The sequence below is a fragment of the Vipera ursinii genome (assembly GCF_947247035.1).
Source record: "Vipera ursinii genome assembly, chromosome: 2".
Classification (NCBI taxonomy): Eukaryota; Metazoa; Chordata; class Lepidosauria; order Squamata; family Viperidae; genus Vipera; species Vipera ursinii.
The window spans coordinates 115,131,714-115,155,577 of NC_139513.1; the positions used below are offsets into that span (position 1 = coordinate 115,131,714).

At 37.6% G+C, this 23,864-nt stretch overlaps 1 protein-coding gene across 1 annotated transcript in view; it reads left to right on the plus strand.

Moving 5' to 3' along the window:
- MYOCD (myocardin) overlaps positions 1-23,864 on the plus strand; it is a gene marked incomplete at its 5' end in the record, with an annotated part of 132,397 nt that overhangs the window by 99,700 nt on the left and 8,833 nt on the right. Inside the window, 6 exons of the mRNA XM_083354408.1 lie at positions 7,597-7,662; positions 12,846-12,901; positions 15,212-15,287; positions 16,210-16,371; positions 19,531-19,706; positions 23,111-23,236. Coding sequence (XP_083210534.1) covers positions 7,597-7,662; positions 12,846-12,901; positions 15,212-15,287; positions 16,210-16,371; positions 19,531-19,706; positions 23,111-23,236 — 662 coding nt within the window. The remainder of the gene's footprint in view (positions 1-7,596; positions 7,663-12,845; positions 12,902-15,211; positions 15,288-16,209; positions 16,372-19,530; positions 19,707-23,110; positions 23,237-23,864) is intronic.

Here is a 23,864-nt window from a genome sequence, read left to right on the forward strand (position 1 = left end):
AGTTTTCCATATGGACAGAGAGAATTGTTGAATGGTATGTTCCAACTTTAAAATTTATGTTTTTAATTCATATACCTCCCTGAAAATTTGGGCAGATTTAAAATGGTGATAATAAAAAAGCATTATTATACTTATCGCTTACCACATTGTGCTTATAACTAACTATTTTAAAATTTACAAATTCTTGTTTTCTTACCACTGTCACTTCACTATTACAGCTAATTAATACTTCTGAGTTTCATTCATAGTGCCAACAGTTTGCTGGACTGTGTAGTGTTTTCTTATGAGGGAAAAGTAGCAAAAAATATGTTGTGACATAGCAAATTTTATAAAACAGTAATTTATCATGCTGTCTTATAAAATGTAATGTCCTTGTTTTAGACTACATGTTGAGGATATATTAGATTCTTATGATGACTAATTAAGATAATTACAGAATATAGACGCCTTTCAATTTTTGTGACAACCTCTGGTTTTTATGCTTCCCTGTGAGATCTCTTGGAGGTTGTCAAATTATTTACGCATTCCTTATTTATTTAATAAATAATGGCTGATAATGGCATTCTCCTTGTATGTGTGTGGACAAGTCAGAAGAAGGGACAAATGGTTATTTTTTGACATGTGAGAAGGATATGTTGCTTGTGTTTGACTAATTGTACACTTGGGTTTTAGAAAAGCATTCACACAGCAAATGAAAAATGGCATTTCCATTGCTCTAGGTTGTTACCATTGTATAAAAAGTACTGATATCAAGATAGTTAATCTCTTAGAATTTTTCTGTCAAGATGTTTTGGCAATGGTCATTTCATCTACTTACGCAACTACCACTCTGGTACCCTATTTGCTCATGCACTGAAGAATGCTTTGGGGTAATTATTTATGGGATAGTCTGAAGATTAAGATTAGTCTGGACATTACCAAAACATGCAAAACATTGTCTTGCATGTTTTGTTAAACTTTTAGGTCAATCTCTGCAGTTATATATGTTAGATATTGGATACCTCTAGTAGTTAAGAAACTTCTCCAGCACAGCATGCAGCAGTTTGAATTTGGTTGTCCATTCTAAGTGATCTTCTCTGGTTATCAGGCTGTTTCCAGACCAAATTCAAGGGGCTGATCTTCCTTTTTAAAATTCTAAATAATAGGCAGAATAATTTTGTTCATAGATTTTTCCCCCCTTTGTTTTAAAGCAAACTGCCGGCCCGCGGGCCAGATGCATCATGGTGAAACCGTGCCCACCCCATTGCCAGCAATGGGAAAAAAGTCAGAATACGTCGCAACACAACACGTGATGTTGTGAGTTTGACACCCCTGTAACACTGATTTAAATGTCATACCATACTCAGTTAAATTATTTACTCCTAATTGTAGGACTTCCTCTGGGGTAGCAGTTTATTACAGAATGTTCTTCCATGATAAGTTCACCTGTCTTCAAACATTGACAGACCGACAGGAATAAATAATATTTTGAGAAGCTTGTTGAGCTTTGCTTTGTTTAAGTCTTTGGTTTTTCTAGGATTGCATTCAGAATAAGTTTGATTTTAATTGCATCCTACTTTGGTAATATTAACATGAACATTATAAAGTCAAAAATCTCATTACAAATAAAGAAAGAAAGCGATAACATTGGGTGGAGTTCTGCCAACCTCATGTCAAGGAAAAAGCAAGCAAGTTTCACTTACAGTGAGAACAGCTTCAAATGCCACTTGGGACAGACTATCCACTGCTCTGAGTTGGGTATCAATCTGAAATGGACTCAGCAGTCTTACAGTCACGGATATTTTTTTTCTCTCTCCTTCCATTTCCATAAAGTGGAGAAACTATGGTGTATGCTATTTTGTCTATTTTGCCAAAGAAAAATAAATAAATAAAACTGAGGTCATCCTGACAAATTTCACAGAAACAATGATTCTTTCGACCTGGCTGCCAGGTTCCAAATATCAATGGAATTGTATTAAATCAAATGGGACAAACATTAAGTGGTTGGCTCAAGAACCCTCCCCCTAACTGTTTAACTTTTCCTGGAGGTGGAGGGAATCGCTCCAGAGAATTGTTGCTCCCAAAAATACATGTTCAGATAGTATCAGACTGCTGCAAGTAGACGATGCAACTTGGGAGACTACTTAAGAGTTCATCTCTGATCTGCTAGCTATCACTGAGGGTTCAGGTTGGTGAGCGGTGTTATGAAGTTATGATATTTAGGCTTGTGGTTTTCAACCTTACTGGCTAAAGAATCTTAAGCAGTTGTACTGAAAATGGGTTGATTGTCAGTGTAGGAAAGGAACGTGTGTTCCTTTGAATATTGTATTGAGTATTGTACTGTGTTGAATTGAGTGTGCTTTGAGTGCAGAGATAACTTAGTGTGGCTCACAATGTGACACTGAAACCTAGATTCATTCAGACTATTTCTCCTGTCTCTTCTTTGTTTGGATCTGGTGCAGTCTGAATGTATTTTATGCTCTCCTATGAATGGAAAGCAAACTTCTAGCTGTTTTACTGTCAATAGATATGAAGTTGGAATCTGCTTTGTATGTAAGTTCTGGTGCTAATCAGAATGAGAGACCAATGAAAGAACTAGACCTACAGGATTTATATTTTAACAATGCAGATTTTGGCAACATATTAGAAAAAAGATGTGTTTTTTTAAAAAAAATCCACCTAATCTGGTAACAAAGATTTGATAAGCTCCTGATGAAAAAAAATGTTCAAGTTCTAAAGCAAATGTTCTTTTGATTATCCCTCAAAAGTTCCCAGAGTTATGACTGTAAATTGAAATAAACACTGTATGCTTTATTTACACATTTAGCTTCATTAATTTTATTTTTCATTGGGACTATAAACTTGCCTTCATCAGAAAACTGAGGTTTCTCCTGTTTAAAATCTCGGATTTATCCTGCAGACTGTTTGTTATAGTCTGTGGCATGGTTGGAATTGATCTAAAGAAAAGGCAAAGAAGAGCAAACTTACAAACATCTGAAATGCAAAAAAATTGAGCAGGTGTATTTAATCTCATTGCTTGAATACTAGTGAGATGCTTCTGTGTTATGGGGAAACGGACATAATGGAAATATTATAAACTGCCTACAGTTATCCTGGATGGTCAAAAAATTGGATAAAGATATATTGAATTTCATCATTATTTTTTGATATTGTTTTACATATTTTACCCAGCTTTACCACCAAGACTACATATTAATAAACACCTGATCAGTTTAGAAAACACCTGAAAAATTATAGTAACTTGACATTTTATTGATACAGTCATTCAGTAAATCTCTAATCTGGTAAAAGGTTCATTCTGAGTAACTCAGGACATATCAGTTTTTTCATTAATGAACACATATTGGGACGGGGGTGGTATAATAACACCATGTCAAAATTGAACTGCAGAATAAATTTGCAGCATTGAATTAGTTCATATTATAAAATACAGTAAATACCTTGGAAGGCACCAGAAAGTTCTCCAGCTTGATACAATTTCTGGTACCACGCTCAGAATATCACACTCTAAAAATGCATAAAGGAGTGTTGGCTTTCTAATTTTAGGTCTTATTGCTAATTTCTGAAACTCAGTTCCATTTCCCTGATATACAGTACTGGAAGATCTCAGGTGGGTGAAATTCACCGGGTAAACAAGATTAATTTGTGCCTTTTTAATGAACTCTAAATAACTAAATACCTGTTCTGCAGTTTTGCTGCATTGGAATAAATGTCACCCATGGATTAACTTCCAAACAGTGCTACCATTAGTCATAATGGGACTGCTATGTTGATTAATATACTGTCGAGAGTATGGAACAATTTTCTGAAACTGGGAATTGGAAGTATGCGTGTGTGTTGAATGAGTTAGACTATGCCTCGCTGGGTGCTCTGCTGCCCTTAAGGGCAGGGAGGAGACTTCAGGGCATAACTGCCAGTCTAAGCCAATTTTTGAATATGCTTAAAGGAGGGAGTGCCATCCTCTGTCTTACTGAGACAGAAGGCTGTCTTAGGCTACATAGGCTTTTTGGCAAAGTGCCTCCATCTGTGTATTTGCAGGGTTATGTTAACTTCCATGGAGAGCTCATGTCTTGTAAACATAGGCTAGATTGATGGCCTATCTTGTTCATTGTTCTAGCTAAATAGTTTTGCATATTTCATCCTTCGTCTACTGGTTCTGCAACTAACCAGTGATGATGGCAAATTAGCTCAGTCCTTGTTCAAACCATCATTTGGAAGATAGAGATGAAGTATCTCTAAAACTAAATGGAATGATTGCACCGTTTCTCAGCAGATGTATCTATTAGTGGAATAGCACTTGGATTGTAAATGAACAGAAACAATAAGTCAAAATTTTTGCAGATGAATGATTCACTGTAAATTCTATCTCACAGTCACAGATACTTTTTATTAAAAAAAAGAACAAAATATTCATAATACCAATTGCATTATACATAAGACAAAAGTGGCTTCAATTTGGACTTGTGTATGAACATTTTGGTGTTGGTGTTGATTTTTATAATATATGAGTATTTAAATATTATATTAGCTAATGATTAGTTGAACCCTCCTTGTCATGGTTTATGCTGTAGTTGAAAGGTAAAGAATAAAGAAATCTTTCCAAAAAAAATCCCATTGTTATCACAAGGACATCCTAATGAGTGAAGAAAGAAAGAAAGAAAGAAAGAAAGAAAGAAAGAAAGAAAGAAAGAAAGAAAGAAAGAAAGAAAGAAAGAAAGAAAGAAAGAAAGACTAGTATATACCCAATTAGGAAATAATTAATATTCTGCTTTGAAAATTAGTAATTGTCTATGGCTATATAGCAACTCTTTTTATTAAAAAAGAGAAAACGTGTTTGAGACATTCTGAATCTCCGTAGTTCTAATTTTCTGGCATTCTATGGGGAAAAAAATTCCTCTGAAACTTCTGGAAATGACTCCCTTTCCCTCCCATACATATGTGCTGAAGATCAATTAATCAGAATAAAGCTGGAAGGGATCTTGGAGGTCTTCTAGTCCAACCCCCTGCTCAAGCAGAAGACCCTATACCATTTCAGACAAGTGATGAAGCACCCACAACTTCTGATGGCAAGCTGTTCCACTGGTTATTTGTTGATGCAGATCAAGCATTCATATCATTCAAATTAAAGAATGTAGATGAATTATAGGACTCCAGCAACTAATCTAATATTTTTTTCCAGGATTGGAGCTTTTGAGCTTTGTTGTAAATGGGAAGTATTTTGGCATATGTGCAGTTAAGTATTTGTGGTGTCAAAGCTTTGCATCTGGTTCCTAAGACCATATGAAACAGGCCACGCTTTCTCAATGCCCAGGTCTTTGGCGGCTGCCTCCCCCAGTTCTCTATCTCTTTCCTCCCATGTTCTCCTGCTGAAATGACATCTCTGAAGTGGGCAAGTTCCTTGTCTAGTCTTGATTAAAGCAGCATGCAAACAGATGTTTTAATCCCTCTGCAGTGCTAAGCTTGAGCAGGCATAAACAAATCATGAGAGCTTTTCAAGAGGTTGCTGGTGCCCCGAGGAAGCCATTTGTCTCTAGGGCTCATTTCTTGGAGATTATTTGTGGAAATGGCAAGGTTTTTTCCCCCCAGTTCCATACTAATAAGAACTAGTCCCTGTCAAGAAGGCAAAACTCCATTCCCTTAACAGTTCTGCCATGATTTAAAAGTTCAGATACTTTCTCCTGCCTGAGGCATTAATGAATTTCTTCACCAAAATAATGGATGTTCTGATAAGTATAATGGATGTTCTGTATGTAATTACAGCAAAAAAAATACTTAACAGAGTTTCATCTATTTGTTGATATTACAGTTGTTTTTTAAAGGTTAAAGGATAAAAACTGATTTCGCTAAAGTGAAAGAACAACATCATGAATGAATATTACTTGGAAAAAGAGAAGGTTATATATTATACAAGTTTCTAAGAAAATTGTTTCAAAAATTATTATAGGGAAAATTTAATAAAGCATGTGTCATTTGTCTTCAGCTGAGTTTATGCTGAGCTGAATATATGAGGTGAATTGAAATTATACCCCGTGGCAGCATTATCTACTCATTTTGGTTTAGTAATTTTTCTGTTATAACATCTTATCAATATTGTAATCTCAGATTTTTTGATATACAGGAAAGACAGTATTTTAGATTTGGAAAAAAATATATAACGTAGAAGTGAAGTGGCAAAGGCTTTGAATATTTCATTTTTACTTGACTGAATTGTATTTGGTAAATACAAATCGGCAAGATTTTATTCTAATGAGTTTTGGATAAGAACTTTCCAAAAAGGGCTGATTTCTTCATGAACAGGATGAAAAGGATATAAGATGTTTGAAAATGCTCAGGTAGGAATAAGTGGGATTGACAGATTCATTCTTTCCTAGTCTTGACTGATGGTTCATCTTCTGTTGCAATATTGTGGATGTTGACTCCTACTGCCCTTTGTCAAGCTTACTCTCTAGTAACTATGTTTTGGATTGCAAATCAGTACAGACTCATCAGCATGTTGAGCAATTTTGAAAGATTTCTGCATAATATTTGTAATATGTAAATTGATTCATACTTGCTTCTTTGACATGCAGCTGAATGTATCACATCTTCCTGTAGCAGACAAAATACGATTTCTTTACTTAACATTCTCTCTGGTCTACAGCATCATTTCTCCTAATTTTTAAAATGTCAGAAGTCCAAAATGTCATTGAACTTGATTTTCAATTTGGAAACAAATTTAGTGATTTGAATTTTGAACCATGATAATTATGAAAGACCCAAATGGATTTTGGAAAGACAATGCAAGCTAAGGTGATGGTGTTCACCTTTTGTCCTTCAAGATAAGGTTATGTTATGCCAGATGTACCTGGTTATCCATTGTGAGTGGAAGTAAAAGAAAGAAAGGCATTTCCAGACCCTATGAGTGGACTTTACTCACAAATGAAAGGGAGAACAAGCTGGACTTCATAAATGTCAGAAGTTTCAAAATTATTCAATTATTTATAGTTACAGGCAGGCCTTCTCTGTAAGATTGGCCATACCTTCCTAGACAGCCTCTCTGTTTTAGCTACATCCATTACTTTTCTTCAAAAGCCTAAAAAAAGGAGAAGGAAGGAAGGAAGGAAGGAAGGAAGGAAGGAAGGAAGGAAGGAAGGAAGGAAGGAAGGAGAGGAGGAATAGGAATAGGAATAGGAACAGGAGGAGGAGGAGGAGGAGGAGGAGAAGAAGAAGAAGAAGAAGAAGAAGAAGAAGAAGAAGAAGAAGAAGAAGAAGAAGAAGAAGAAGAAGAAGAAGAAGAAGAAGAAGAAGTTCTTTTCGTAGCATCCTTCAATAGTAGCTTAAGGCTGCAATCTCACTTACACAGGAATAAAACTTACTGATTTCTAAATAAGATACATGCACAACACATTATGTTATCTCTCAGTGATCTAGTTAGAATTTCAGTCTAGTAAATCCCATTCACACTTTGTCAGAGAAAGAATAGCTGTTGCTTGCATTCCCTCGGCTTTCTTCACCCTTCCTTTGTAGTTGTAGAGTGGAAAATCTGAACAAATGAAAAGTTTGTGGTTATTTGGGCAGAAGTTAGAGTTCACTTCTGAAAGATGCACTCTCTCCCAGTTTTACAGTTACGGCTGCAGCAACGAAGAAGCCGAGAGCAGCTTGCCAACCAAGGCATCATGCCACGTAAGTACTTCGTTTTGTTCTCCCTACCATTACTGTATCCACAGGAATCCTTGGTTGAGGTCTGCCATGTCCCCCACCCCCACCATCCCCCCCCCTCACCCAGTCCCTGGAGCATTTCAACAGGATAATTACTGATTCAGAGCAGGGTATGGCTTCTACAGGTGCACTGCTTTAGCATCTCCAGTCTAGAGCTATGCAGTACCCTTGCAGAAATCAACTTTTTCTCAGGGGAGGGATGGAAAAAGAGTTCTGTATAGAAAGATCTTTCATAAATGAAGGCAAATATAGGTATCCCAGGATAATGTTACTGGATCCAATCTGGGTCGGTCACCGGGACTCATGCTGGAACCCTTCCTCAGGGAACTTCTCTGTATGCTCTGGGCTATTCTGTGTGTGGTATTTGTTTGGTGGCTGTTGTGTAGCTTTTTAGATGTAGGTTGGGGTGTTGATAGCTGGCTATCAACACCCCAATAGCCAGCCATCAATGCACAGAACAGACCAGAGCGCACAGAGAAACTCCCTGAGGATAGGCTCCAGCATGATTCCAAAAGCTTCGGGTCCCGGTGACCTAGCCAGATTGGATCCTGCAGAAAGTTCTTTTTTCTCTACTCCTCATCCTGAGAGGGTTGTACTCCTATTTTCTGCTCTGATGATAAGCTAGTAGAAGGGGTTTCCCTGTAAATCGTACTTGGGATTTTTTTTTTAAAAAAAATAATAATTGCCAAGAGCTATTGCTGCTGTGATAATTAAAATAAGGTATAAAACTTTAACTTGTGCTTTTCTAAGAATTCTAAAGAGCCCTGGGATCAGTGGGGATTATAGGTGTGGTAGATTAGATTGTATTAATTTGTTGCCAGGTTTGGGATGCCTTGCAAAACAACCCCTCTTAAGGTAGGTCATTAGGTCATGATTATTCCAATTTTTTGCAGATGGGGAAACTGAGACTGAGAGAGATAACACCTTGCCCAAGGCCACCCAGTGAGTCCATGGTCAAACTAGGATCTGAATCCAGGTCTCCCAGCCCAAACACTCTATCTGCTGGATCACCCTAACTCTCAGCCACACACACACAATTTCTGCAAAAGGCTTTGGGTTTAGCATGTGGTTGTTAGCTCTGCTATTGCTTTCCTCTTGAGTCACAACCTGCCAACCGTTCTATGTATTTGGCATGGATCATCTGTCACTTCCCTGCAAATGGCGCATGCAGCAGCTTGGCAGTTTCATAGGGCATTTCAGTATCGGTAGGACAGGTACGGCATGTAATCACTTCTGAGTGGATCCTCACAGACTGTTTATGCAATGCGTGGCCCAAAGTTCTTGACAGTTTTATTCCTATCCCACTATCAGGCCAAACTGGCGTGTTCCACAAAAATGAGGTGTCATTGGTGTTTGCCAACTGTCAAGGGATGCTCTGACACCCCATAAAATTTGCTAGTTCACCTCCCGAAAGGCGTTTTTTGGTCACAAAGAGAAGAAGGAAGAAAGTGATGGGGAACTAGAAGCAAGAATAATAGTTGTAGGTTATGCTCTCAGGCAAAGAGATCTGAACCACTTCCCAGATGTTCACCATACCGAGAGAGAAATCTTTATCTCCCTGTCCTTCCTAATCCAAAATGTATCTTCCTCGAGAAGACAGAGCTTGGCAATATCCTTTACAACCCACTGAAGAGCAACAGATTTATTTAGCTAGGTTTTACAAAAAGCAGATAGGAGAGCAGCCACGAAATAAGACGTGGGTTTTGTTAGATTTAGCTAGCCATATACAAGATAAATAGATTTATGCCACACGTCTTTGGTCAGTTTGTTTGTTTGTTTTCTGCAAAAAAAAAAAAAGTGGATCAGGAAAAATCTGAAACAGCCTTTACAGTAGTTCATTTTAAATCATAGTCATCTATTATGGCAAGTCAATTACCTTATTAATCTGATTATTTACTTCTTCGTTCAGTGACGATTTCTACAGAGTAGGCAGGGAAATGGCTACCCAAAATGGTTGGAAATAGCGGCTGATACTAAGTGGTATGAATTTGGACAGGAGATCCCTGGAAAACCCACATAGAGGAAGAGTAGAAGTATCAGTCATGTTATTCAGCCTTCTTCCTCATTTCCTGTCAGTATTTACGTTATAAAAAATGTTTCCTTTTTCTCTGTGACTTTTCTCTCTCCATTCCTTGCAACACATTACACTGGCAAAACTCATAACTGGAGAGAATGATTTGATTAGTGTTGTAATTTGATTCATTGGTACAGTACATTTTTTAAAAAAATGTATTTGCCTAAATTCTATTCTTCAAAACATTTTCGTCTCTTCCTTAGCTCACATCACACCTCTGGACAGGTATATTTGTTCTAAAGCAGGGGTGTCAAACTTGCAATGTCACGTGACATGTCGTGACCTATCGTGACTTTTTCCCCATTGCCAGCAGTGGGGTGGGCACGGTTTTGCTATGATGGATCTGGCCCGCGGGCCGGCAATTTGACACCCCTGTTCTAAAGCATCTCAAAGGAGAAGGGAGGTTTTAGATTAGCAAAGTTGGTACTGATCATTTTTACAACTTATTCTGCCTTTTCTCACTAATCTTTTTTCAGCTGGTAACTGTGGCATTGGAAGTTGTTCTCTATGCTTTTTTTATTGCACTCTTTTTCTTATTTGTTTAGTTTTTGTAGAGTTGCTGTTTGTTTTTTGAGTGTATATTGGATACATTTATCTCCTGAGTCCACTTAAGTGTAGGAGATAAATAATAAAGTAGCTTGTCCGATACATCAGTGCAGAATTACTCACTTCTCTGACAACATATTCATTTGAAACAGAGAAGCCATAACTGGCATGTGAAGATTGGATAAATCATTGATTAAAAGCAGTTTTTACTCTCTTATTTTTTTTCTAGAGAAAGAAAGTTAAAAAAAAACAAACCCGTGCTTGTGAAATTAAAAAAAAAGTATTGCCTTTATTTTCTCATTGCACAGATTGACTGAATGCCTTATCACAAATTGTACAAAGAAAGCAAACAATAATTTGACACTTACTAAAAAAGGGGGGGCGAATTTTGTCTGCAAACTTTGACATTGAAGTCAGTCAAGACGTATGTGCCAACGCACCTTCTCTAAGTCTCTTAAAATATAGGGGCAGCCTCCCACTTGATGAAAAACAGTTCCCAGAACAAGTTTATGGGGAAGAAAGATTTCCTTATGAAAAATTCACTGATGCTTCAAAAAGCCAGACTGGACCACTTGATTGGCATCTATTTAGCTTCTAGTCTGTACAGTTTGCCAAGTTTAAGATTCTTGCCTTCTATTTTCTCATTTTGAAATTAAATTTTAAAAATGAAAATTGGGAAATATTTCTATCTCAATCTCTCTCTCTCTCTCTCTCTTTTCCTTCTCTATCTCCAATGAGATTATTAGATTGAGTGTCAGATCTGGCATAAAATGAGCTCCCTAATAATTAAACCTTATATTCAGTCTCTTGCAATTGCACAAGCCCTCTCTCCATCTCACTGTTTGTGTGAACTTCCATTTCAGTATAGTTCCTTTCCCAGCATAAACAAGGACCAAGGGGGCAAAAAAAAAAAAATAGGAGCTGGCAATCTGCATGCTGGCTTGTCTGCCTGCTTAAGTGAAATGGGATCATTGTCCCAGAGCTCTTTGCAAATTTAAAAAAAAAAGATAAACTGTGAAGAAAACACACACAAACCCCAAAACACACTGGCTGGTTCCATGCAAAACAGAAGGGAACTTTTTGTTTTTACTGTAGCCTGTTTGGAAGAAAACAGACAATTAGAGCTGGCTTGTTGCCTGTTAACTCTAGTGAGTTTCACCCCTGCTCACTTTTCCTAGGCTACAGGATAGCAAAAAGAGTTTCAGCAAGAGTTGAGGGGCGGGAGAATTAGAAGCAAGCAAAATATTTTATCTGAATTCAGAAGAGATGGGAGTTAGAAAAGCAGATATTGTTAAAGTGCCCCTTCCAGCAATTAACTTATTTTTGAAATGTATTGTTGAATTTATACTCCACTTTTCTGCTCATTTCAACATTCCAAATGCCTTACAGTAGCCTTAAGATTATTTCATACTATGGCACTGTTTTTCAACCTGACAACTTCAAGAGTTGTGGACTTCAACACCCAGAATTCCCCAGCCAGTGGTGATCGTGGTGCTGGGAAATGAATTCCGCACATTTCAAAGTTGCCAAAGTTGAAACCCCCCCTGCCCCCCGAACTGCATTATAGCATAATCGGAATTGGATTCCATGTGAAGGACCTGCAGAGAAGAGGAGATGATTGGCTACTCGGTACTGGGGAAATTGAGAAAGCAATTTTTGTCTCACGCACTACAATTTCCCTGTCTCTTCTCTTGCATAAATACATAGTTGCTGTTCAGTGCTAGCAGACAAATAAAATAGTTTCAAAAAAACATTACCCAAATCTGCCTTCTTCCATTGATTCAGGGCAACTTGGTGGTCCCAAGAGGCCATGGATGATATAATATAGAATTATAATAATTTGGCATTTTTTCCAGTATATTTTGTTGTTGGCTTTTTAAGATTGTTTTTAATCTGCCTGCTACAATAAGTATGCTAAAATGGTTCATAAAAGAAACACAACTGGGAAAATTGGAATGTAATGGATAACTGTAGTAGCCCTATAAAACTGAAAAAAATAAAATAAGAGAGAACACATTTTTCCTTTTATTGATTCCTTAAGTGCTGATATCATGTGATGAAATATAGCTCAAGTTTTGTTAAAGGGAGAAACTCATTGGCAGTTTGCAGCTAGATCTTCTCTGACTGATCATGCTGAATTCTCCACCCCAATCTGAGAAGCATGACCTACCGTAACTATATTTAGAATTAATGTGCAAGATTATTAAGTGCACCTCTTAGACTTTTTCAGAGAAAATGTCCAGATCCTGGACAAGCTGTGCTTCTGTGTTAACCTCCCTCACCTCAAGATATCCACCACCAGAGGGTCTCCTGCTTAGACGACTTCTGTCTCTTTGCTCAGCTCCACCCTCCACCATTTTTCACGCCACTGCCCGATTTATGATAAAGACGAGTGACTTCCATAGGATTGTAGATGTCACTGTTGTTGTTGTGATTATTATTGTTATTATTATGAAGAATGTGAAGCTGACTGTATGCCCCATGTGCACATTGAACTCACTAGGCTTCTGCCTCTTCCTGTTTGCAGCGCTGAAAAGCCCTTCTCCCTTCCATGAGCAAAAGAAGAGCTTGGAGAGAACCAAGGTAACATTGAGCAGGCATTTGAGTGGGTAGATTCACCTCAGATAACAATCTTTTTAGGGCTCAGAAAAACCCTCTGCGGATCTGTGACTGAAAAAAAAAGCTTAATGACATGTCTCAATGAAGACAACAGTGCTAAACACATCGATGGGATATTCAGCTTAGGCAGTGGCACATAGCTGTAGGAAACTGAATATTTGCACTCTGGAAGCTGGAAAGTGTATTCAAGTTCACTACACTTTTGATCGTGCAAGCCATGAGGGTAGTGGGGAAATCCCAGAAGGAAACCTTGATCCTTTTGCTTGCCATGGACCACATTGCCCTTTAGTTCTTATGATCATATAAGGTTCCTTTGAGCTGGTGACCACCCGTGCTCCGTGTCTTGTTGGCAACAGCCCTTGCAGTGGGATTAGGCATTGTTAAAGCTAGTGGAAAAGCCAAAAGGGAAGAGCTGAAAAAAATGCAATATATTCTCACGTTTATTTTGCTACACACATGCTCATTGGTTAAGCCAGATCTTATTATGAAAAGAGATTGACTTGTTCAGTAGCTGATGATGGAAACACCAGTACTGCAGCAGGGTTGGTACTGCCCACTTGCAAATAAATTGTTTAGAAAAAAAAAAGGTTTGTCTCATGTACATTGGATTAAGGATTTTCTTTTGTTTACTGGCAATTCAACTTGTCCTCCCACTCCTACTGGTGTAGGTTCTCCTATTTTCAAAGACCAAAGTATCACCTGCTCTCCAACAGTACCAACAGGATGATGTTCACTCCATGCTGTCTGTGATTTGCCTGATAGACACAGTTCTTCTTTTGTTCAGACAAGATTCCATTTCTCATTGCAGATGTGACACGATAACATGGATGTCTTTGTCTGCACGGAACAAGTTCTTTTTAAGAGATCTAGACCAACTAGGCCTTTAAAAATGTATTAGAAGAACTATAATCTCACTGGAAAAGCTTTGTTTGTGACTATAGGTTCAATGTCCTATATTTCTAATTTATGGAACATGACAGTCCTTGAAAACTATCTACCACCATAAATAATGCAGCTTAGAGGCCAATAGCATAGAGAAGCTTTGTAAGAGCCTAAATGTCCATTGGTTTGAAATACTTAGGAACTAGCAATAGTAATAGTAATAAACATATATAGTGCCCATAGTGTTTTACAGCACTCTCTGGATGGTTTGCAATGTCAGCATATTAGCCCCAACAATCTGGGTCCTCATTTTATGATCTCAGAAGATTGGAAGACTGAGCCTATCAGGATAAAACCCCAGAGTTAGGCTGCCATACCACATTCTAAGCACATTCTTTTTTACTTATAGCCCCCATAACACAGCATGTGTGTTATTTCTCTGTTCGTGGAACAGTAGGATCTACTTAATACATGACTGGATCTCATGCAGACAGGGGAACCAAATGATTGGCTCCATTTTATCAGTTCAGAATGATGCCAAGAGGATGATGGGGGAGATTACATTACTTTACATGAGTGTCTTGCAAAAATGCATGGCTAATGTAAGGAAGGATCTATAGCCCATTGTGAAAAATTAATGTGCTTGGGAGACTTCAAGCAGTCTGAAGTATCTTTGAAGTGCTGTGTATGTTCAGACATAGGTTAATATCTCACTGTCTCTTCAAAAGCTTCTACTGGCTGGTTGCCTAGAAGAAAAAAAGAATTATATGAGTCAAAAGATCTAAACTGGATCCATTCGGAAAGCCAAAATAGACTCACAAATACATTCTCGGCCTTTATTGAAAGTATTGGGTGCTTTATTGAAAATACTGAGTGAGAAATTTACATTAGTATATTTCTTAGGTAGCTAGAGAATGGTAGTTTGATGGGAGGTCTGTATGAATCTTTTTATTAATTCAAACAAATGCAGCAGTAGTTACATGGACAAAAAGCAGCACCTGCAATTTATTTAAATGAAGCCACAGAATTTGCTTTAGTCCAAGTGTATGTTGTAGAATGTAGACAGTTGCAGTTTATGTTAACAAGAACAACTGAACTGTTTTGAATTTAATACAGTACATGTTCTAGATTGTTGTTTTGTGTTATCAGGCCATTGTATTAGCTATCAGTAATTTGTGTTGTAAGATATATTAATGGAGGCCTTTAACAGATCCAAATCTAACTGGCAAAAATTTGGTATCCAGATTAGAAATTGTTGTAAGCAGGCCACGTTTATCTAGAGCAAAATAGGGAGTGTCTGGTAAAACAGTAGAGTATCCTTATTATCATGCAATGCCTAATACTTTTAAGCTAAGCTAGCGAGGTAATAATCTCTGTTCTTATGTTCTACAGACTGAAGATTATTTAAAGCACAAGATACGAAACAGACCTGAGCATTCTGAACTGTTTGATATGCACATTGTTCAAGGTAAGAGGGGCTGAGTTGCACTCCATTGTGAAAAAAGTCTATTTAATAAGTAAATTAAGTCTTAATATTTCCTCCAACTATGTGCCATTCCATCTATGGATGGTGTCTTTTATCCACTTGTCCAAAAGTTTTTCATTTCTCTTTTAGCTTAGGAGATGTGGTTTTTTTTAAAAAATGGGGGCATATAAATGATTTTATCCAGATATGATATACACAAAGCCCATTAACTCTAGTCTATTTACACTATGAAGAACTCACTCATATTGAGTCCTAGTCTATCGAGATAGAGGTGGTGGGAAATGCTCCCATGAATGGAGAAGAATATTAGTTGGAAGCCATATACAATACTTTTTGTATATTAAACCAACCCTGAAAGAAAGTCCTTTCCAACTGTTACATTCCGTGATTCTGTGATGCTGGTACCTACTACTTAATGTAGTCAGTGTAATTATTTTTGTTGCATATGACTTGTCATGCTTGCTAGAGTTTATTTTAATCAAGCTTTGTTGAACAAGCCAGGAATAAAGCAAATAAACCATGAGGTTGAATAAATCATTATGATGGTGTGAATATTACTAATATTGATTTCTAACAATCAATAAGCCAATCCCTAGCCATAGTTTGAAACCATGATTTCCTTTCCAAAAGTAAGTTACAATTTACTGACTGGCCTTGTTGACATATCACACTAGGCTACAAACACGCCACTTTATGATATAGTACAATGTGAAACTCAAATGTGTTCTGGTTAAATGCTTTTTGTTACAATTTCATCCATGTATAAGGACCTGCATATTTCCTCTTTATAGAAACTGTTCTGAAGTAACATAGAGCATGCTGTGCTTGTTGAGCTTTTTCTAAGCAGGAAAAGAAAAAAGAGACTTGGTACAAGACTTAATAATTTTTACCACTTACCTGACAGATTCAACTGCAGAAGAATCCATTAAAACTAGTCAGATGAAACTAAAACGAGCCCGTCTTGCAGACAATCTGAATGAAAAAATTGCTCTTAGACCAGGACCTCTGGAGCTGGTGGAGAAGAATATCATTCCCATTGACTCAGCTGTGAAAGAGGCCATCAAAGGTAATTTTAATAGGTACCTGTTCAGGTACGCTGGTTTTAATTGGCAATGGTTCAGGTACACTTTTGTACCTGGCACACCATAGGAGGAAGGCACGTTCTACTATAATGGAGAAACTCCTATGGGGTTGCCTTTTGAGTGACTCCTCTGAAGGAGCATGGATGCGTGTTGAAGATCTACCAGAACTTAAGTATTCCTGAATGGTTTATTCCTTGTTGGCATGTCCCCTCCAAATCCAAGATATCTGTTTGCTAGCTAAGCAGGAAGACACTTGATCAAAGCCAGACTCGGCCCTGCAAAGATTACAGGGCATAGAAGGAATCTTCTTTTCTTCCACTGTCTTCCAGCCTTTGTGATAGAGCCTGTCTTTCCCAGCACTTTACTTATCAGTAGAAGCCAAGGGTCAAGCGCTTTTGCCTGCTAGATGACGGGATATTGCATGGGAACACTTTCCAGAACTCCTGAGGTCTGCTGAGTGGCAGAGAAGCAGCATCTGGCAGGAGTCACACTGAGTCTTGAGGAAGCAAAACCAACAACGCAAAAAGTCTCCTCATTGTGTTCCTCTAAGGAAATTGCTAGATACTACATTTCAAACAAAGGGGGCATTCTAGAATTTTGATGTTTGTTGACCAGAGTTTATCTATTGGGCAACACAGTCTTCAGGACTTCCTTGAATATGTTTTCTCTCCCTGGATGAACTCTTTTTTTGCCAACATTTCTATCCATTTTTTAAAAAACAAACTGACAGGAGAGGAATAATTTGTTCTGAAAGAATAGATAGCAGTTGCATTCTTCAGAGCTGTGAAATTCTGGAGAAAAAAAAGGATCTGAATCTAAAGAGGGTGCTTGTGTTAGTGTATGGTTGGCAGCAACTTCCAAAAGTTCATTATGGCCCATTATGCTGAACCCAATTTGTGTTGAATATGGGATGAAATCCTGTCTTGACTCATCTTCAGTAACAATCGACAGCTGTTGCAGAGCCGTTGTGCTGCAGTGGTTACAATGCAGTATTGCAGGCTAATTCTGATGACTTCCAGGAGTTCAATTCTGGAACAGTTCAAAGTTGACTCATCCTTCCATCCTTCCAAAGTCTTCTAGTCCAACTCCCTGCTCAAGCAGGAGACCCTATACCATTCCAGATAAATGTCTGTCCAATCTCTTTTTCTACAAAAGAAAAAAATGACATGATCATAGAATAATTGTATTTTATTTCAATTAAGGTGAAGTATAAATTAATGAAATCAGATTTAGCTTTTGTCCTAGACACACCATTTTTGCAGTGATGATCCAGCATGAGATTTCAAGGTCCAGTGTAGCTTTTGGCCCAGAAAAGTTATATAGGAATTGATGGGGGTGGTTTAGCAACTTTGTTGTTGTTGTTAGTTGCGAAGTCGTGTCCGACCCATCGTGACCCCATGGACAATGTTCCTCCAGGCCTTCCTGTCCTCTACCATCTTCTGGAGTCCATTTAAGCTCATGCCTACTGCTTTAGTGACTCCATCCAGCCACCTCATTCTCTGTCATCCCTTTCTTCTCTTGCCCTCAACCTTTCCCAGCATTAGGCTCTTCTCCAGTGAGTCCTTCCTTCTCATTAGGTGTTTAGTAACTTACATGGGAACAAATTGTGTACAAATTAAATATTATAATACCTTCATTAGATCAAAACTATCTTTCAAAAACCCAGAATAGAAAATAATGGCCCTTATTGCTCTAAAAAATATCTTGAATATATACATACAAGGTCTGCTAAAAAAACCCACACTTGATAGATATTCTAGCAGTCTAAGTTTATAACTTGTGTATTCAGCACAATTTTATCTGCATATATGTGATGATGAAATATACACTGAGTTTTATAGCCAGATCAGAGTATTTTTCTGAAATAAATTTTATCTTGCAATTATGAAGCTCAGTCTCTATTAATTCAGTCTCTATCAATTTACAGTGATGGTTTTCATCAACTGAGTATCATCACTGGTTGACCATTGCTTTGTTTTGAAGTTCTTGGAATTTTTTGGGGGGTGGGGAGGGATTAGTTATTTATATTTTATTTTGATTTGTTTTATTACTGGTCTATAACTGGATAAGACTTTGCCATTGCAGTTTTGCGTATCAATGATTGCTAAATAGAGATCAGGATATAGTATATACGTAATGGTCCTATATGCAGTTTTGGTCTTTTTTTTTTTAACATGACTTGTGCAAAATGGTCTACCATTTTGCACACATCCTTGTAATACATGTTACATTTAAAATGTATATATCAAATTTACATGTATGGTAATTTTTTTAAGGATACAAGTAGATCATCTGGGCAGTGTACTTCCTAATTATTGTAGGTTTGGGTGAATCAGCCTGGTTGTGAGGCTTCAAATGGATTTTTTGTGGCAACAGACCTTCTTCTCTGCAGTGATTTACTCAGCTGATGATGGTGGTAGTATCTCAGTTGCATCATGTGACTCATACTTGGTTTCTCTGCATTGTGTGGCTCTTTCATAATCTTGAGAGCGTATCCTCTTGATTGTGCTGGTGCAGATCATCATAGTTTTATAACACATGGCCACTAGAGTTTGCTGTGAGCTGTGAAATTGGCTCTTTTGTGATCTTGCTGGATGGGTCTTTCACGAGTGAAGCATCTGCACAGTACTCATGTTTAGCTGTGTCATCAAGAAGGCCCTCCGCTGAGATCACAAGGGTTGCACATAGTAGAAAAACCTGTGCAAGTCACAGGAGACAACTGTAGCTACTTCTTCCATTATCAGTCAAGCAAGTTTTCTAAAGAAGGAAGCCAGCTTACTAGGGACGTTATGTGGAGTCAGATCTGCCAAGAGGTATACTGTGAGGATGATATCAGTGGAAGGACAAGACAGGACATGCTGTATGGAAGGAAAATGACAACTAAAGGCTTTGGAACCTAACCCCTCAATTCCCATGGATTCAAGTTCTGGTTATTCACAGTTTTGTGGTTCTCATTTTTATGTTAAAATGAAACATCTTCCCTCAAATAATGAGGGGCCTCTGTTGATGCTATATATATATTGTAATACTAAGTACAAACATTTCCTAGTTACAATTTTTCTTTCTTATAAAAACATTGGATACCCATTGCCATTCACAACTAAGTCATGATAACCTATTACTGAGTTCATCTATTTGCCTAGGTACCCAAGGAAACTTCACTAAATCTTCAGATGCCTTTGCTTTTGAAGAAGATAGCAGCAATGATGGGATGTCCCCAGAGCAAGTTAAAAGTGAGGATTCTCAGGGGTCTACAGAATTAGCAGCAAGAATCAAAATATCTGAAGCAACATTTCCTTCAGTATCTGGGACAACTCAGGTAAAATAATATTTGGTGTGGGTGTTTCAAATAACAGGCTATTCAAAAAAATACCCTTTCAGGAGTATTATTCTTAGATTGGTGTGAAAGCAAAAAACTATGGGGACTGTTTGAGAAAATGAGGTTTGAAGGTTTGGTAATAGTTAACCTTTGACTTAGAGATTTCATAGCTTAGAGCAGGGGTCTTCAGATTTTACCCTTTTATGACTTGTGGACTTCAACTCCCAGAATTCCTAAGCCAGGCACACTGGCTGAGGAATTCTGGGAGTTGAAGTCCACAAGTCATAAAACAGTCAAGTTTGAAGACCCCTGGCTTAGCACCTGTTTTGAAGTATACCTCAAGAATGTATCATGCCTCTTTAAATAAAGTCATTCTGTGTAAGCATCTTTGGCCCCAGCGGTCTTGTGTGAGAAAAAAAAATGCCTCTCACCTTCAGAGACAGCTTTTTAAGAGAATGTTGAGGTAAAACAGGGAAAAATCTTGAAGGGCAATTTGAGGAAAATAACTGGATCCTATCGGGCTTAACAAAAAATGAACCTGGAATTGTTGGACCCAATCTGTAGACAGCTTTGTACACTGCAGTAGTGCTATTGACCTGGAACATTCTAAGCTTTGACAGTATAATGAGTCTAGAGTGATCTCACTTTCCCTTTCTCTGTGATGACAGAGCCTTCAGATGACTGGTTTGCCACATAGTAAGTACCACAGTGCAGAAGAGGCTGAGTTAGTAGTACATGGTTATTAGCTTTCCATTACACTTTCCTGAGTTTCCTGTCTCTCTTCTCTTTATAACCATGGTAAGGGTTTATCACCACATTACTATGGTCATCATGCTAATTTCATTCTTTGGTTATTTATTATGTATTTTAATATGCAAGGTGTGCACGCAGAAGGCAATATTTCTCCCTCTCCAGTTTAGTGTGACAAAAAACTGTACTTGTAGCTACAACTTTCTATTTTCTCTGGGTTAAAGACAGCCTAAAAGCCTCAAATTAATTAAGACAGTTTTGCTGAGAAGAAAAAAAAACATGAAGTGGCTATAAAGTATATAACAGTTGCAAGCTAGACTGTTAGGTTGATATATGACTTCTATAAGTTTGCTTTGCTCTAATTTTGGTAGAATATACAGGTTCTTGTACACGCTTGGTCAAATAATCATTTTTAATGTTTGAATTTTAGCTGTATTGCCTGAATTTGTGTTTAGCTAAGTAGAAGGGGTTAGTAGCCTGTCATGCAACATGAGTTATCATGGATTGCATGTCAGCATGACTTTTACTTGTACTTGCTGACTAAAATTGAACTGATATGACAAAGCTATTCTTAGATACTTTATTAGATATTTTATCACCTGCAGGATAGACTGCAGAGAGTTGTGAATATTCTGTTCAATCACACCAGGTTTGGAATTTGTCTTGCTTAGTAGTAGGAGAATCAAAATTTCATTCAATTTACCATCTCATTGAAAGAACTAATTAGATTGTATAATCTATTGCTTCTTCTTATGTGAAAAGTTGTGTTGCCCATTTTTCTGAATTATTGGCCCATCATCTCAAATTATTTTACAGCTTATGACCTTTGCTGGCAGTCTTGGATGATCTCAAAAAGCTAAGGAAAGATCTGGTTAATATTCAAATGGGATTCTATATGGGGACGTCAGGGATGTTGATGACTAGGAAATGGAAAAACTTCCTGGAAAAAGTCAATGGCAAAACTACTTCCATATTGCTGCTAGGAAACCACACAGAAATGTCCACAAAGTCACCAAGAGTAGAGCTTAACACAAAGGAGATCTTATCTTCATTTGGGACAGTGCACAGTAAATATCTGTATTCCCTTTATCAGTACTCTTTAGGTCTGATTTGTGGGGGGGAAGATACCTTACAGACAGTGTAGTAAGGATATTTCTCATCAGCCCCATTGCTATATATTTTCGTAATTTGCCTTCATTCTAAAATAGCATTCAGAATTAGCTAATTGATTCTAACCGTGAGAAGAGAAATAATTTGTTCTTACTCAGGCAAATACAATCAAGATATGGGTGTAAAGGTGCAATACATGTTAAAATTCTCCAAAATCCTCCAAGCCTGCGGAGGAAGTCATCCATGAGGTCAGCCTTTGGTGATTATATAAAACATGGGGGTGTCCTGCAAAGGATCCCAAGCCACTGTTAACCTGAACACGACATATTCTTGGCTAATGCTGCTCTTCTTCATTCCAACAGCTTTGTTACACAGTGTACTTGGCATGGGGCATCTCCATTTTCCAAGCACTTATGGCAGGGAGCCCAATGATCGTCCATTTGGTTTCCTAATAACACCAGGCTGATAAATGTGATTGGTCTTTGTATGCAAATATGCTTATAGGAATAGTTTAACAGGCCATCCAAAGTCAACTGCAAAAAGTATTGATTATGGTGAAAATCCCAAAAATGTTGTTTTTGTACATACACTTGCACATGTGAATCACTTAGCAGCCTGGATTTGCTTAACCATATGCAAGCTAAAAGATGGTTAGACTTCCACAGCACACCTCATCACTTTCACAGGTGGTTGTGCATATCTACATAAACTTCAGACCACTTTACTTCTAGTTTAATTTTGATGCAAGACTCACCATGAGGATTTTCCTAATAGTACAGAGAGTTTCTAAAATGATACATAATCCATGTGATATGCTGCATGGAGAATTACCAAATAAAAGTGTCCTCTCAAGGAAGTAAGATTCAGCGTACACATGTAAGATTTGAGCTGCTAGGTATAATGGTTAAACATGGATAGTTTCATCAAGTCCCTTATATTGAACATATTTGTATTTGCAGAACTCCAGCTATAGAAGATATAGCACACATGTTATCTGGGTATCAACTATATAAGAAAGAGAGAGGCTGGCATCTTGGATCACATATCAGACAAACTATTAGGACCCTCATATTAGAACTACATATTTCATGTGTGGGGAGAACTGAAAAAAATCCCACACAACACAGCCCTTTATCTGAATAAAACAGTTTAGTTGGGATCTACATATGTGGGTCTGATTGGGGTAATTGGTAGAGATGACTCAGTAACCTAATATTTTATTTCTTAGTTTATCCTTTTTATTTCATCTGTTTCTCATATTCCACTTTTATATATGGTTCTGTTGTGTCATGTATTATGTTTTATTCTGTATTTGGATATGTCCTACGTGCTAATAAGCAACAACAAATTGCTGCTTAATGGAACAAAGGCAAGGTAACCAGCCGTCAATCCAACTAGTGTAGCTCATTTATATATGCCTTCATAAATTTCCTGCCTGCACCAATCTTCATGAAACTATCATCATGAAGTTACCTACATTGATGGTATAATTGTCACATGTATTTTCAATGGGTTTGTTTTGTTTGGTTTCGTTTGGTTTGCAGGGTCATTCCCATAGTTCTGAAAATGATACGACTGATTCCTCATCTCTGCAAAATAGCCAGCCAGAGAGTCCAAAACAGCTCAATGGGCAGCAGACACCTCCTATTTCTATTACTACATCTGTAAAGGTACGCTACTATCGTTCATCATTTAGGCAAAAGGAGGGGGGCTGACAAGTGTTGAGCAACTAAACCATAACCATGGTTGCTCTGAAAGACAAATGCTGGTTTAAAAGTAAAAGGAATATTTCTGAAATTACAGCACACAAATATGGGTACTAAGGCAATTTTGCATAATTAATTAAGTGGAGTAATTAATCAGAAAGGCAGGGATGGCAGTTAGTGTTCTATAGATGCATCCTTTTTGCCCTGCTCTCATTTATGAAGCTGACGGATTTGAGTTAGGAAGTTCAGATTTAGCTATTTAACTGTACTTCGATTTTTAAATGTTATACTAAACACCTGCACCAAAATGCAAGGGTCCTTTGCCATTTTGAATGGGATTATTTCCCATTTCTTCTTAAATGGCAGCAGGTAGAAAATCAGAATATTTGAAAGGAATGTGCACCTAATACCATGTGAGCATGGTCCTCAAAACTGATGCCAGTTGTTTTATGCTCTGAACTGCATATAAAAGGAGGAAAAGTGACTTTTGTCTTATATTTTTCACCCATGATTTTGAAGCTCAAAGGCTTTTGAGGGTACTGAACATCAGTGGCAGTCCTCCAGAGAATTCAGACTTAGCAAGATATGGGTT